Source organism: Chironomus tepperi, unplaced genomic scaffold (assembly GCF_022539635.2).
Source record: "Chironomus tepperi strain 1889 unplaced genomic scaffold, CSIRO-AGI_Ctep_v1 contig_335, whole genome shotgun sequence".
Classification (NCBI taxonomy): domain Eukaryota; kingdom Metazoa; phylum Arthropoda; class Insecta; order Diptera; family Chironomidae; genus Chironomus; species Chironomus tepperi.
The window spans coordinates 616703-630845 of record NW_027226457.1 but is presented as its reverse complement, the minus strand read 5'-3'; the positions used below and the strand labels follow the sequence as shown (position 1 = coordinate 630845).

General features: G+C 31.1%; 2 protein-coding genes across 5 annotated transcripts in view; both read left to right on the top strand.

Moving 5' to 3' along the window:
- Window positions 1–115: 115 nt before the first annotated feature.
- Window positions 116–1535, top strand: LOC139093187 (glutathione S-transferase 1-1-like). The gene is made up of 3 exons (XM_070643804.1): window positions 116–507; window positions 813–986; window positions 1276–1535. The coding sequence occupies exons 1-3, from the start codon at window positions 166–168 to the stop codon at window positions 1435–1437; spliced, it is 678 nt and encodes a 225-aa protein (XP_070499905.1). The 5' UTR covers window positions 116–165; the 3' UTR covers window positions 1438–1535.
- Window positions 1536–6912: 5377 nt separating this feature from the next.
- The window catches only part of LOC139093461 (uncharacterized), a 65948-nt gene continuing 58717 nt past the window's right edge, over window positions 6913–14143 (top strand). For 2 of the 4 annotated variants that reach the window (XM_070644195.1, XM_070644194.1), the window contains exons 1-2: window positions 6913–7550; window positions 8715–9168. The gene's annotated coding sequence lies outside the window, so the exon portion shown is untranslated. The remainder of the gene's footprint in view (window positions 7551–8714; window positions 9169–14143) is intronic. The other 2 variants (XM_070644196.1, XM_070644197.1) reach the window with 2 other exon arrangements.

Genomic DNA, 14143 nt, shown 5'->3' with positions numbered 1-14143 from the left:
TTTTAAAGCTATCTCAATGAACTGTCTCACATATACAGTCACATATTTATCTTATCGACACATGCGATAATGTCAATGATTTTTAATGACTGTGATAGAATTGCGGTGAAATAACTTCATTAATTCAGTTGGAATTTGTGTTGTAACGAGTAAAAATCCATAAAGATGGCTCCAATTGTGCTGTATTATTCACCAGGCAGTCCATACTGCAGATCCGTTTTGTTATTAGCGCGTTATCTAAAGCTCGATGTTGACATCAAGTACATGGACTTGCATGGGAAAAAAGAGCAACTTACACCGGAATTTCTGGCAATAAATCCACAACATACCATTCCAACCATTGATGACAACGGTTTCATTTTGTGGGAATCTAGAGCCATTCTTACATATTTGATTGAGTCAAAAGCACCGGAACTAGTACCGACGTCACCAAAAGAGAAGGCCATTGTGAATCAGAGACTTCATTATGAATTAGGTGGACTGACTAATAAAACTACTCAGATAGTGGTAAATTATGAGTCATATATGAAAATATCTCACAGTGTGTCGTTAAATGTTAATTGAATTCAAGATGTGGATAATGCTTTGGAATTTCTGTGGATAAATAGAAAAATTGCTGAATTTTAAAGGAATTTGATCAATTTTTCAGCTGATTTCTTCCAAATTTTAAAGAGGAATTCAGAAAAAATGCTCTAAATTCCAAACTTTCCACACCTTGATCGACCTCATGATTTGTTTTATGAACATCATTTTCATCGTCTACATTTTTATGCTCGCCTAGAGTGACACATTCTTTTTATATATTCTCACAGTCACCATTATTTAGTGGCGAACGCGATGAAGCTGATCCGGAAAAAGTGAAAGAGCTCCATGAAATTCTTTTTATTATCGACGAAAATTATTTCCCAAATGGAAATGAATGGATTGCTGGTGAAGTTTTAACTGCAGCAGATTTTGCTTTTGTTAGCTCAATTTCAACATTAGTTGTGAGTATGAATTTTTATAATATTTAACTAGCTTTTTAATTATATCAAATTAAATGGATTTTACTTCGTTCCATTTGATACTAATTGGCAATTAACTATGTTCACACCGTGGATATTCACATATTTCATGGAGAATCAATCTTTGGAATAAAAACTTGACTTATTGATTCCACAACTTACGGTGTGAATATCCACTCAACTCCTATCTAACCTTTTCTGTTAATAAGCTTTTAATTCCAATATTGCATTTTATTTTTCCTTCTTTTAATTACATAAAAAATGTAAAAAGGGTTTTGGAGTATCGCTTGACAAATATCCAAGATTACAAGCGTGGATGAAACGTTGTCAAGACATAATGCCAGAGTATGAGGAAGTCAATCAGAAAGGAGTTGAAATGCTTGTACAATTCTTCTCAGCAAAATTCCCAGAAGGAATTAAAGGATTGCATTAGTAAAATGTTTTCTGTCATGACTAAGTTGTGTGCTATGGAGTTTATTGTGAAGTGATAAGAAGAGAATGGAATAAAAGAAATTAAAATTGTGTTGGGTATTTCAAAATATTTTTCAATGAACGTCAAAGTTTTGAGTGTATTGATAGACAAATGCCGGCTAGCGACTCTTATGACATCGATAAGATAAGACAAAATTTTGGGAATCGTTCACAAATGATGAATCATAACAGAAAAAGAATTTTTAATAACATGATTTAATCACGAGTTTACAAGAATTCATTCATGATACAAGCGCTAAACCAATTGCAATCGTTCATGTCCGGAAGCGAAAACAATCAATAAAGTAATATAAACATCAATCAATGCTTTCCCTGCAATCTATGATATGATTGTTTTATCGATTTATGTATTTATTCGTGTGTGAAAATATATCATATGCTAAAAGTCATATTTAATGTAAATCTTTGAAGAAGTCAGTGGCAGGAGAATTGAAATGTTGTGAAATGTGGTGAACGATAATCAATTGAAAAGAATTGATGAAAATTGTATTTGATTGACTTGTAAGTATGTGCGTGCGACAGAAGATGTAACGTATTGAAATTATTACCTGTGTTTAAAGATGTTAAAGGAATATCCAATACAGATACTCACTACGTTGAAACTGCACTTATTTTACTTACTTGGCTGGCCGTACAGATGACCTCTCCCAGTTGGTGACTGAAACTGGTTGCCCTTTGTCAATTACCAAATGCTTAACTGTCTATGGCAACAACATCACATCCTCAGCACACCAAAGGTCAGTCATCTTTAATGCCAAGTATGATAAAATTTCAGGAAATATCAAAACCACCTATTAATATAAATATCCTTCCAAAACACTCAACTACTTGAACCCCTGCTCAGAAAAAGTAAATTCAAATTGATAACCGTATCAAATCAGATTAACAATAAAGGAAGCAAAAACATTTGTTAAATCCGTTTTATGTATCATATTATGAGAATAAATTGATATTCAGCATTCATGTGCCACTCGCAATGATATATCATAAACTGGTGAATTAATTTAGTTATGAAAGAGTATCTATCAATGTCAAATAACATATCAGTCATCTCTGAATGGATTTTCCTCGTGAGTATATAAGTCATAAAAGATGTAGTCAAAAAATATGTAAAACATAAGACGGAAATAGACCTCTTGATTTATCATAAGCACATTTTTTCCTTCTTGTTTCTCCATTCGATAAACTCAATGCCTTTTTTTACGAACAAGTATATCTGTTCACTTGAGATTATAAATTGTTTCCATTCAAATGGAAAAAGTTTATTTTTTTTCTTTCTTTTATTCTTATTACATACATACCGTATATCCATTGTTCAGTCACACAAGGAAAAAAGAGAGACTTACTGACTGTTATGAACAAAAAAAGGTTCCTTTAAAAAATATACGAAACCTTCATTTTTAGGACTTTTTTGCTATCATAAAAAAAGGAGGAAGGAAAGAAAATCGGTCTTGTTAAATCACATCATTCAATTCATTTTTTGTGTTGTGACTATGTCTATGATATGTCAAGTTTAGTAAATGATCTAAGAATTTGAGAATTTTAGGAATTCTATCATATTTCGATAGTTTTTTAGCCTACAGTTCCACCATCTTAGGTATTTTCCAAACTGACGGAAATGTAGACTACATGAAGTCCGAACAAAGCGAGATCCAACAACCCTTATTTTGCTCATTTTTCAACAATTTTCTTCATTTTCAGACCATCTTACCCACATTGCAAGCATATGAAGTTATTTCATTTAAAGTAACTGCGTAACAAAAAACATTTTATATTCTATTTGGATGAGCTAAATTTTAGAACGTCACGCATGCCTCTATTCTTGTTTTCTTCCTTTAACCTAGAGGATCAGTGCAAACATGTTTGTGAATATGTGCGTATAGATTTATATTAAATCCAAAGATATATTTATCGTGGATTACATCAACATTAGCAAACATCTGACAAAAGGGAGTTTTCTTGGTTGTAAGTTTTGCTGTCATTTTTCATGTTTGGTGGCTGAGTCTTTGAGGTGGAAACCATGAGTGAAAACCTGAGTGATTTGAGGAAACCCACTAATTTTTGAGCGATTCCTGATGATGATTTCACAACTTTTAGAGCAAAAGACAAACTTTCTGACCTAAACTAGCACATCCTCACCTTCCGTTACACAAACTACCCAAAAATCACACAATTTTCAACCACAACCCGCTTACCATGACATTTCATTCTTGTTCCTTCCATAATGCTTGTTTGTGTGACTTCTGATTTTTATTTATACTCGTGTACTTATTTGCTCATGAAATCATTCAACGAGTCCATAAATTTATAGTTACTCCTATGCTTGCCTACCGGAAAAAAAGGTATTGTCGGATCATAATCATAGATTTTTCAAACTGTATACATCGCATAATTTGGGAGTTGTGTCCTTGTAGAGTCCACTTTAGTGGGGCATAGTAGATGACCAAGTGACCAAGTGACCTTCTTGGACGTTAAATAATCTCTCATTAAAGACTTTGATACCTCCCAATATATGGCTTATGATTGATTAAATTGCATTTTCAAATAAACGTCATTTAAGTACAACCCCATAAGCATTTCTTGAACAAAAACACAATATTCGTGACGATTTTTCATATTACGAATGAAAAAGTCAAGCAAGGAAATAGCTGAGACTTTAATTCAAGGCATAAATCAATATAATCTTCAAAATACCTTAAAACTTGCTTATTTTTTGGGCTTGTCTCCCCCATTTTACAGTCAACTCTTATTTATCCATTCCCTTTTTTGTCGATTTCCCATTCCTGATTTCATTTATGTTATTCGGAGAATAAAAAATTGTGTACTTATTTGCATATTTATGAATCCTGTGGTACATGTGTTCGGCTTTGGTAAATTATGTAAAGCTTAACAGAACACGGAGTCGGAAAAAATGTTTTTTCGATCTTTTTAAATGGAATTTTATCAAGAAGGTTTCGAATACAAGTTTCGGAAGGAATAGTTTCATAGGAATGTTTAAATATTGCGTTTGCATGAAAGGAATAGGAAGTAGATCCTCATTGGATCCGGCTTTACTCATCAGACTAATGTATCAACTTTTAAAACTGATTCAGAAAAACGCGAAGTAAAACAATAAATATAGCAAAATCATCTTTAATTTCACATATATAGACAGGAAGTCAGCATAAAAACGCAAACACAAAACGAGATATTGGAATGTGAGTGTCATATATGTAAATGTTTGAACATTCACAGCAGATGATGAGGATGGGAAAAAAGTATCAATTGTAATAAATGATATTTACATTTATTCATCAATATTATCATTTTTATTGCTGCTGAAAGAAATTGCGATATATCATTTCATGCAAGAGGAATCATATTGATGACGAACAGTGCTAATGTAACATGGAACATTATCCATACAACAACAAGTTGAAATTTGAATGGATGATAAACTAAATGTTCACATTTTTGCACCACATTAAAGTGAACTTGTGAGAAATTGATACATATGTAGAACAATGAATGTTGAACAACTGTTATATGGTAGCCATATGGTTGTGATGTTTATGATCTTTTGCTGAATGATTATGTGCTACCATGAGAAACTTTAATCATCCAGTTTAGTATGGAATTTTGATTTTTATATGGCGCAAAACCATTTTGCTGAGTTTTGCAGCACCTCATAAAAATATTCCGACTTTTGTCAAATCTAATCAATCTCTAAGAACTGTGTATGTCTCGTATTACACATAGATTAAATAAAATTTCAACATACATGTTCCAAAATCTGATATGCTACTCGTGTTACGTTCATTGTGTGTCATTATGCCACTGCCAACGATGATATTATTGAAAATGTATCATGATGATGCCTAAATCCATCTTCATCCTTGAAGCTATCATAATTCGTCTTTCTCATGCAATGAGAGACATACATAAACATCTTTCATTCATTCGCTTTTAAGCTCCTCACGATGCGGATAGAGAGAAAGAGTAAAGTACCATAAAAGTTTTGAAGCCGTCATAGAATTTTTATGGAGCATCTTCTTACTTTTCTTTGTAAACATAAAAATAGCAATATTGATATCAATTGTTTACATAGAATTTATTTCAGGATGATATGACATACATTTGTTCAGCCAGATATATCTTAATATGATGGGAATTTTATGTATGTTGTGTTCTGCTCTGACACAGTTTTAAAATATATGATTCCTTCAAAAAAGTTTAATTATCCAAATCAAGTCTGCTCAACCACAAAACCAACTCACAATCAAGAATTCCCATCCAAAGACAACCTTCCATAAACCTCATATCATAAGCATAATAATACATTTCTGTTATCTGTAATAGAGACATAACTCACAAATCAATAAAGATAACAAAATTTGATACTATAAGTGACTTGTCTCTTGGTTAACATGCCTTTATGAAATGCAGATGCTATCATTCAACATTATCAAGTTCTAAAGGGAATGCTTAATACACAAATAATATTTTGCATTGTCCTTTAGACTATGTCTTTTGTTATAACAACAACTGGAAATTGATACGGCAAGGTTTATAATGTTTTTCAATTTAAGTGTATTTGCATGTTTTGTGGAATAACATTATCGGTGACAATAGAAGGTATTGTGCATGCTTGCTTATGTAAAAAGGATGAGGAAAATTTATCAGAATGTAATCTGATTAATATTATTGAAGGCATTATCCTTGCAGTAAAGGAGAAACTTTAATTTTGCATGCAACAACTTCCTTGAAGGAACGTTTTTCCTTTGAAGTTTACGATAAGGTTCAATATTGAGATGATGTGTTCTTCCTTGATAATCTTGATGAAAACTGCATTAATTATTAATCATAAACAGATATTGTAATATAAATTATGATTGACATATAAAATTACCACAATTTTTGCTTTGGAAACTACATATAGAGTTCTAAAAGTTATTAAAATTTCAATATCAATCAAGTGCTTGCCTAGCAAATTTTAAAGCTTTAAGCACATTGAAAGCAATCATAAAAGTTAACATTTTCAATACAAAAACTTTTTCCAGACTACGTCTTTCAATCCATTGAAAACATTTTCATTCATAAGCCGAGACACAAACCCATCAACCACCAACACCAACCATAGACATCCACATGAAAAGCACATTTTTTTGTTGTAATACATAGTCCCACGTTTTACTCTATAAAGAACAAAAATATTGAAATAATCCTAAATGAAAATCATAACAACAATTCACAGTCGAGCACATGACAATTCCTTCCAATGGAACTCTATCTATCCTTGTTCACCGCATCCGTTCGGCTTGTCATGCGCACTGAAAATCTACCGACTGGAATACATCCATTCATACAAAGTGTATGATACACAAAAAAATATATAATTGTTTAGCGATAAAGTAGTCGCCGTTTTGTTCTCAAATCAACAGTAATAAAAGGCAAAGAAGAGAATTTCAGACAAAATGTGGAAACGAAGTTTATTTCGTTGATCTAACATATCGCATGTTTCCCACACCTAACAATCATATTCTTTGGTGTTGTTGAATTGTCTTGGCACTTTCTCGCCAACAAACTTGTGTGTGGTGTGTGCAGGAAAGTTATGTTAAGGCACAGAAAAATGAAAAATATTATATCGAATGTCTGTCGATAATTTATTTTGATCAAATCGTTTGACGAGTTCGGATGTGTGTCAGGATCATAGATACAAAAATATTTTGTGAAGTGCGTGTTTTATCAAAGCAAAATAGTAAGAAAAAAAAGAAGTAAATTGATTAAAGATGATGATGATTATGATGAAAGTAATGCCATAGAAAGAGAAAGTTAAGGCAATGGATCATAAATAACAAAAGAAGATGAATGAATGAAAGCAGGCAACATAAGTGAAAAATAATGAATCTAATTTGAGATGGAGGTGTATGTGACATAAAAGGAATAATAATAAAAAAGTGATAAATGGATTGTATTGTTTATTATTACGTAACTTGACATTTTTGTGGCCACATTGAGACCGATAAAGTTACAATATTTTCATTGTTAACTCTCTGTGTGAAGGCGGAAATTAAGGTGTGATAATTTTTTTGTGTGGTATATAATTTTTGTGAGAATTTTTGGGGAGTTGTTCATCAATGGGGTATATTGCAATTTATTGAACATTTTTAAAGTGAATAATGAGTTAAATGTCCCTACTTACTCTAGTGTATCACTCAAAATGACCCCAAATTGCTACAAAATATTGAAATTCCCAACGATACCAGTAACATTGTTATCCACATGTAAAAATATGAATCTACTTTCCCCCAATAAATAACAAATTATCTCATTAGTGAACAACTCCCCTTCCACCCCGTCATATGCACTGTAAAATTTACGATCCCTTTTATCTTCTTTTTAATCTGTGGCACACATATCTTCATGAGAAATTCAAATTACCATTATCACAATTAAATTTAATTTTACTATGTGTGTCGACAGAAATTAAGAAGAATGGATTCATTAGCAAGATTGTTGAAAAGTTTTGAATCGTAAAATGATTTTTTTGCGATATGTGAAAAATAAAATTTCGTTTTAGAGATAAATTCTAAAAAAGTTTATTTTTTGGGTCTTTTTGTGCGTCCCTCGTGACAATTTTGATTGTTGCTTTTAGTGATGTTTTTTGGGTATACTTAAAAATTTAAAGCACATTTTAAAATGTCCAAAAATAAATTTTATGTGTTCTTGACTTTATGGAGCTTCCAAACCTCCTATTGATTTCACTGCACTCATGTAATTGAGAAATTTTACAAAAAGTGATTGAAGCTTTCACAAGTTAATTTACATTAATTTTATAGAGACTCATTAACTATCAAGTTACAAAATGAAGTAAATTTCGCGTAATTTTATGTATATTATTCACTCAATTGATGAGCGAGTAGCGTAAGGAAAATTCAATTATCTGAATACACGATGAAAGTAATTCCAGCTGTGATTAAAGAATGTTTCTTTTAGAAAGTCATGTGATTAATCTTAATTTTATGATATAAATAATGAATTACTTGTTGTAAGCAGATAATGTGACAGGAGAGATATGAATGCTGAAGTCGATGATTGAATTAATTTTTGTGCTTCATTTTTCACTTTGTAGCATTTAAATTAGAATTTCTCATTCTACTTACTAAATTCAATTTTAGTAGAAAAGAATGGGAAACATCTGAAATTTCAAACTTTGATTTTCCCAAACCATGTATTTAGGAATCCTACTAAGAAGCAAAACTTCAATCAAATTATCCGTGGGTGGCTCTTCCGTTGACTTTTTTTATTTTGAAAAAATCGATAGACACCTACTCACAGTTAAGAATATATTTCTCAAATTTCTAGACTCCGTTTGCTCTTTAAAGTTGCGAAACGCGTGTGCTGTAATTTAAACACTGTAAATAATTAAAACGATTTGTTTTTCGTGATGAACAAAATTTGAAACATGAGGAAAAAGTGAATTAAAAGAAGGAATAACTTTAAAAAATCAACTTTCAAAATTGAAACAAATCTGAATAACTTTTCTCATTCGAATTGCGATTTGTTGTTCCTTACTTGTGTGTTTATATCCCGAAGGAGTTTATGAAGAAAAAAAATATATATTATTGAGACAAACGAGCAAGTTGCGGAGAAAGGAAACAACATAAAAAAAGTTAAAGGAGAAACTAAAAAGGTAAAAAATTGCCGTTTTGTGATTTCAAACTATATTTTTCCCCCTACCTCCATATTTTATTTAAGATATGATTATAAAAAAAACTTGATCTATATTAAATTTCAAACACGTCTTGGGGGAGCTACATATGTTTTATTCTATATAAAGGAGAGACAACTCAAGCATTCCTCCAAGTTTCATCGTAGAATTTTTATATTTTTTTTTATTTTCATCATCATCAACAGCTTCTTTCCTCATCTATATCTTTCTTCCTTTTCTTCTTGTTCTATAATTTTTCCTTAAAAACATAATACCGTAATCTCACAGCAAAAATATATAATATTGCGATGTGCTGTGAAAGAAGAAAGAAAGGATTAATTTTTTATGATCAGCAACTGTTTCGTTTATGTTAATTTTGAATTATTTCCGTAAAAGATTCTTGCCTTTTCATTTCTGGTCTTTGAAAACAGCAATTGTTATAGAAATTCCAGTGTTGGTGGCGGAACTGGAAATCTAATTTACAGGATAATGATTTCAATATCTGCATTATGCAGATTTCCAGACATTCAATGTACAATGTTACACTCTTTTGACTCTTGCTTGATAGTAAATGATACAAAGAAGTTTATTAATAGATTTAAATGAGGTTGCTTGGAGGTTGCAATCTACAAGTTACAAGCGTATATATGATCTGTGATCCATTGAACCTCGGATGGTTTTTACAGCTGGATCTTCTGCTGGATTTCGTCTGACAATTTCCAATACCAATTGCTTTTGACAAAGTCCAACACTATATTCCTCAACCACCATCTCTGCCTTTAGAGTACCAAACAAATAAATCTCATTATTCCTTTTCATTTGCGGTACAGAAAGGGAATAAAGAGAATTGAAGAAAATTTTCTTTTGATCAGCAAATTTAGTTCTTATTTCGTATATTTTGTTATTTTAAATTAAGAGTCACGGCGAAAATTAAGCAGGATGAAATGTCAAAAAGAAGAATTTTCAAAGAATTTTATTTATTCTTTAAAAAAAGAGAAAAGAAACGGAAACAAACTAAAGCCGGCAATGGAATAATGAGCTTGAACTGAAAACTGGGTAAAGTATATTATTGATTGAATTAGCCAAGTAATGGAAACGACACAAAATATGACTCGGAAATTTTGATTGATTACAACTTTTTAGATAGATCGCTGAAAAATTATGATGAATTGAGCTGTGCTATTAGAACTTGTGTTACACTGTTGACTTTATTAATATTTTTGGTTAGGTTTATCAATTTTGTGAGTTTGCTGAAGGTTTTAAAGACTTTTAAAGTGAATACACGTGTTTTCAAGGATATTCATGAGATATTGAGTCTGTTAGGTCTTTTTTGACCTAATTCGATCAGATTTGAATCATTTGAATTGACCAGTTTTCATTCTTATCCAATGACCAAGTCATGAGCATAATGGTAACTAAAAATGAGAGCAGTAAAAATGAAGAAGAAAACAAATTGCAGCAAAATACAGAAATATTTTTTTCCCTCATTCTTTCCTGAACTATAAACAGCAATCAACTATTTATTGCATGAATTCTTGACGATACAAAGGAATTTCCTCCATTATTCCTCCCATTCATGAAATCTCACTCATTCATGTCAACATGACAACATCAATTACTCTCTTATAAGCTGTCTGTCCTACTTTTCACTACACTTTTGTCAGTTTGCTTTTTTACTTAAAAAATTATGAGAAATAATTGTAGTAATGAGTGAAAATGGAAGTGAAAATGCAAACAATTTAATCACATAATATGAATAATTATTATTCTAGCAAACATTTGCGTGTACTATATATGATAATTTCCCCCTTTTATTATTTCCACTTCTTTCGTTCATTTAATTAAAAATTAATTTAAACAACCATGCTAATGTTTCTTTTTGTTGCTGTTTCAATTTGCATAAAGCCCTCTCTTTTTTGCATTTTTATTAACTGCTGCTTTTCTTTGATTGAAGTGTAGGTGGGAAAGTCTAATCAGGGACTTGAACTTACTTTGTTGATGGATTTGCAGTTCTAGAAATTTCCGACTGTTTCGTGACTTAATTAAACCTAAAAAAGCCATTTTCAAGCACTGTTCTAAATTCATCACAGTTCCTAGCCCCATCGATAAGTCAACGGAAAATAAATTACTTTCAATATATAAAAGGAAATAAGAAAGTTAGGAGGTATTATGATATAGCAAAAAAGGAGCTATTTACAGGAAATATTCACTTACAACTTTTCACAATTGTTTGACATTTTTATCGATTATCGAGTCAGAAAGGGATGAAAAGCAACAACATTAATAACAATTGGATATTATGGATGCATATCAGAGATTTCATTTTGCACATTTTTTTGCTATTGTCGATATGGAAAAGAGTTGGCTAATGGATGGATAGAAGAAGGGGGACATCAAATCCCATATGTTCTCGCACATATGTGTGTGGGAAAAAATAACATATAATAGAACGAGGACAAAATATGGCATAATAAATATGTTTTGACGCATGACATCAACAACAAAAAAATTGGCATCAGCTATTCTATTATTAAAATTTAACGAATATTAATGGCATTTTAATATAATACAGGATATGTCCATTTATTACATTATCATCTCGTATTTATTTTTCTATGTGCTTCGTTGAATCCATGGGCATTGGTCAATATGTACATAAATGATTGTAGCTAAATGATAAACATGCCGTCAATTTCATCTCATTTTGCTATGCCAATTTATTTTATGAATGTATTGATATGTTGTTATTGTTATTTTCACATTCATCGTCCTTATTCAATCTATCCTCTCACCAGTAGATCTCAACTGGCACTGAGTTGAGACTTTATGGATGTAATTTAGTCGACTTTTATTTAGGGAGCTTTTTGTTTATTTTTTGGCGATAGAAAGTGATGTATTTGGGGGTGATTACAATAATGGGTTCCTAAAATCTAGATTTCTAGCATTAAAATCTCAATCCTAAAAGTCATTCAAGCCAAAAATTTGAAAATCCAATCTACATCCTCAATTTCCACTTACATCTTTCTTCAATTTTCAATCTCAGCTTTTACAAATCTGAATACACTACAGGCAAAAACAACAACATCCGGTCTATGCTGTTGAGCTTACAACGTTAATGCATGAATATATTTAATATGATTTCAGCAGTTTCCCATGTCAACATGTTTGCACAAAAGGTGGCTGACATCAGTGAAGGGTCTCAAATTTCATTTTCTCACTCCTCTGGGTTTTTGATGCTGGTTCCCTTGAGTAATTTTTGGTAGAATTTTTTTAAGAATTCTATTTGTGAATTAGAAGGAACTAGCTTAAGATCCTATCAGAAAATTAACATGCTCACCTAAATAAGCATGCCATTGAACTCAGTCAATATATTAAGCATGTTCCTCGTCTATTGAGGAGAGGCTCAAAATTCAATGCACTTTTCCAAAATCTGATAAACTTCAATCCATATTTAAACTTTAACCTACTAAGTCATCTTGAAAACCATCAAAAACTCTGAACAATTTCTCATAAAAGACCAAACACCAAAGTTCATCCCAAGGGAACAAAATCATTTGGATACAATAAAACTTCTATCGGAAAATTGTTTTCAACCGGAGACTCCATGAACATGGATATAAATTTTATACAAAAATATGTACGAAGAGAGAAAGTGAGAGAGAAAATTTCAATTTAACGCATAAACATTGAGGATTTATTTTATGTAAAAGTCTTTTATCTCTTACAGGATATTCGGAAATTATGTAACGCTAAAAAATCTTATTAAGACCAGTCACTCTCCATCTTACTGCTTTGTATTCCGTAACAAAACCGTAAACCCACTCCCCATCTCTAAAAGTTACGTAACTTCCGACCGTCCCTTTACTACATTCTCGGATAGTCTAAATACTTTGAATTTTATCATTATAATTTGCTTCCATGTTTCAATCTATATCCTCAATTCAGATTCTGTCGGTAAAAATTGTATCTTCTCAGAATTTATTAAGATATTTTCTACAGCATTCTATCTTTAATGCTTATTAACTTAGGATGCAAAAACATGTTTTTGTTGTAGAATACTCAAATTTATTTAGGTATTTCCTGGAAAATGTTATTTACAGATTCTGATTTTAGAACTAACTTTGTTGGCAAAAGTTCGATGAGAAAACTTATATTGAGGAGATTTTCATCAACCAATAAAACATCTTTTGGAGAAGTGATGATAAATTTCATAGAATCCGGAACCAAACCCACAACTTTCTAACTTTTTCTGAAATATAAGCATTAAAATATTTCCAATCATTGAGGATATCTCATATAAAATTTTCAACAGAAAGAATTGTCAAAAAAAAAAAAATTGACAAAGCTTCTTTATAAAGTCACAAAAAAACTTCAAACACGTACATTCAGCAAGATCCGACGACTTTAAACCCGCATTTCACATTCACCTTTTTTGCTTTCATTCAGCAAAATAAAACGGAATTGATTTTTTCTTTTCATTCTTCTTTTTATATTGTCTCCCATACTTAAAAGTACTGTAAGCTTTAAAGAAGTTCTTTAACGTGATTTGCCTATAAAACAGCATCTACATTGCTCTCATTTGAGAATAATAAGGAAATTTTATCATTACGATGAAATAACATATCGAAAGAAGAAGCGGAATTCCCTTTAGCTGTTGTTTCCATAATCTGGATGTTTTGCAGTCGTTTCTTAATATGAGCTCGTGTATGCTTTCTTTATTTTATTTTTATTTCTTCTTTGTATTCCTCAATTTGAATGTTGATGTCTCAATTTTTTCCTATAAACGAAAATTAAATTGCATCAAAAAATGTTTCCTCCTTAATTTCATGAATTTTTTATTTACGAACGGAAATACATATATTTGAAATATTCATGCGAAATTTTATCATTGCCGTGCTCGTGAAGCTAAATTAGCTAATGTATTTATCAATCAATAAACATTTTTGGTATGCAGAGT

Bases quoted from the DNA above. Each gene is read 5' to 3' on its own strand.
- LOC139093187 (XM_070643804.1), top strand. From the start codon at position 166: ATGGCTCCAATTGTGCTGTATTATTCACCAGGCAGTCCATACTGCAGA. The intron at 508-812 runs GTAAATTATGAG...ATATTCTCACAG, and splicing joins ATAAAACTACTCAGATAGTG to TCACCATTATTTAGTGGCGA. The intron at 987-1,275 runs GTGAGTATGAAT...AAATGTAAAAAG, and splicing joins GCTCAATTTCAACATTAGTT to GGTTTTGGAGTATCGCTTGA.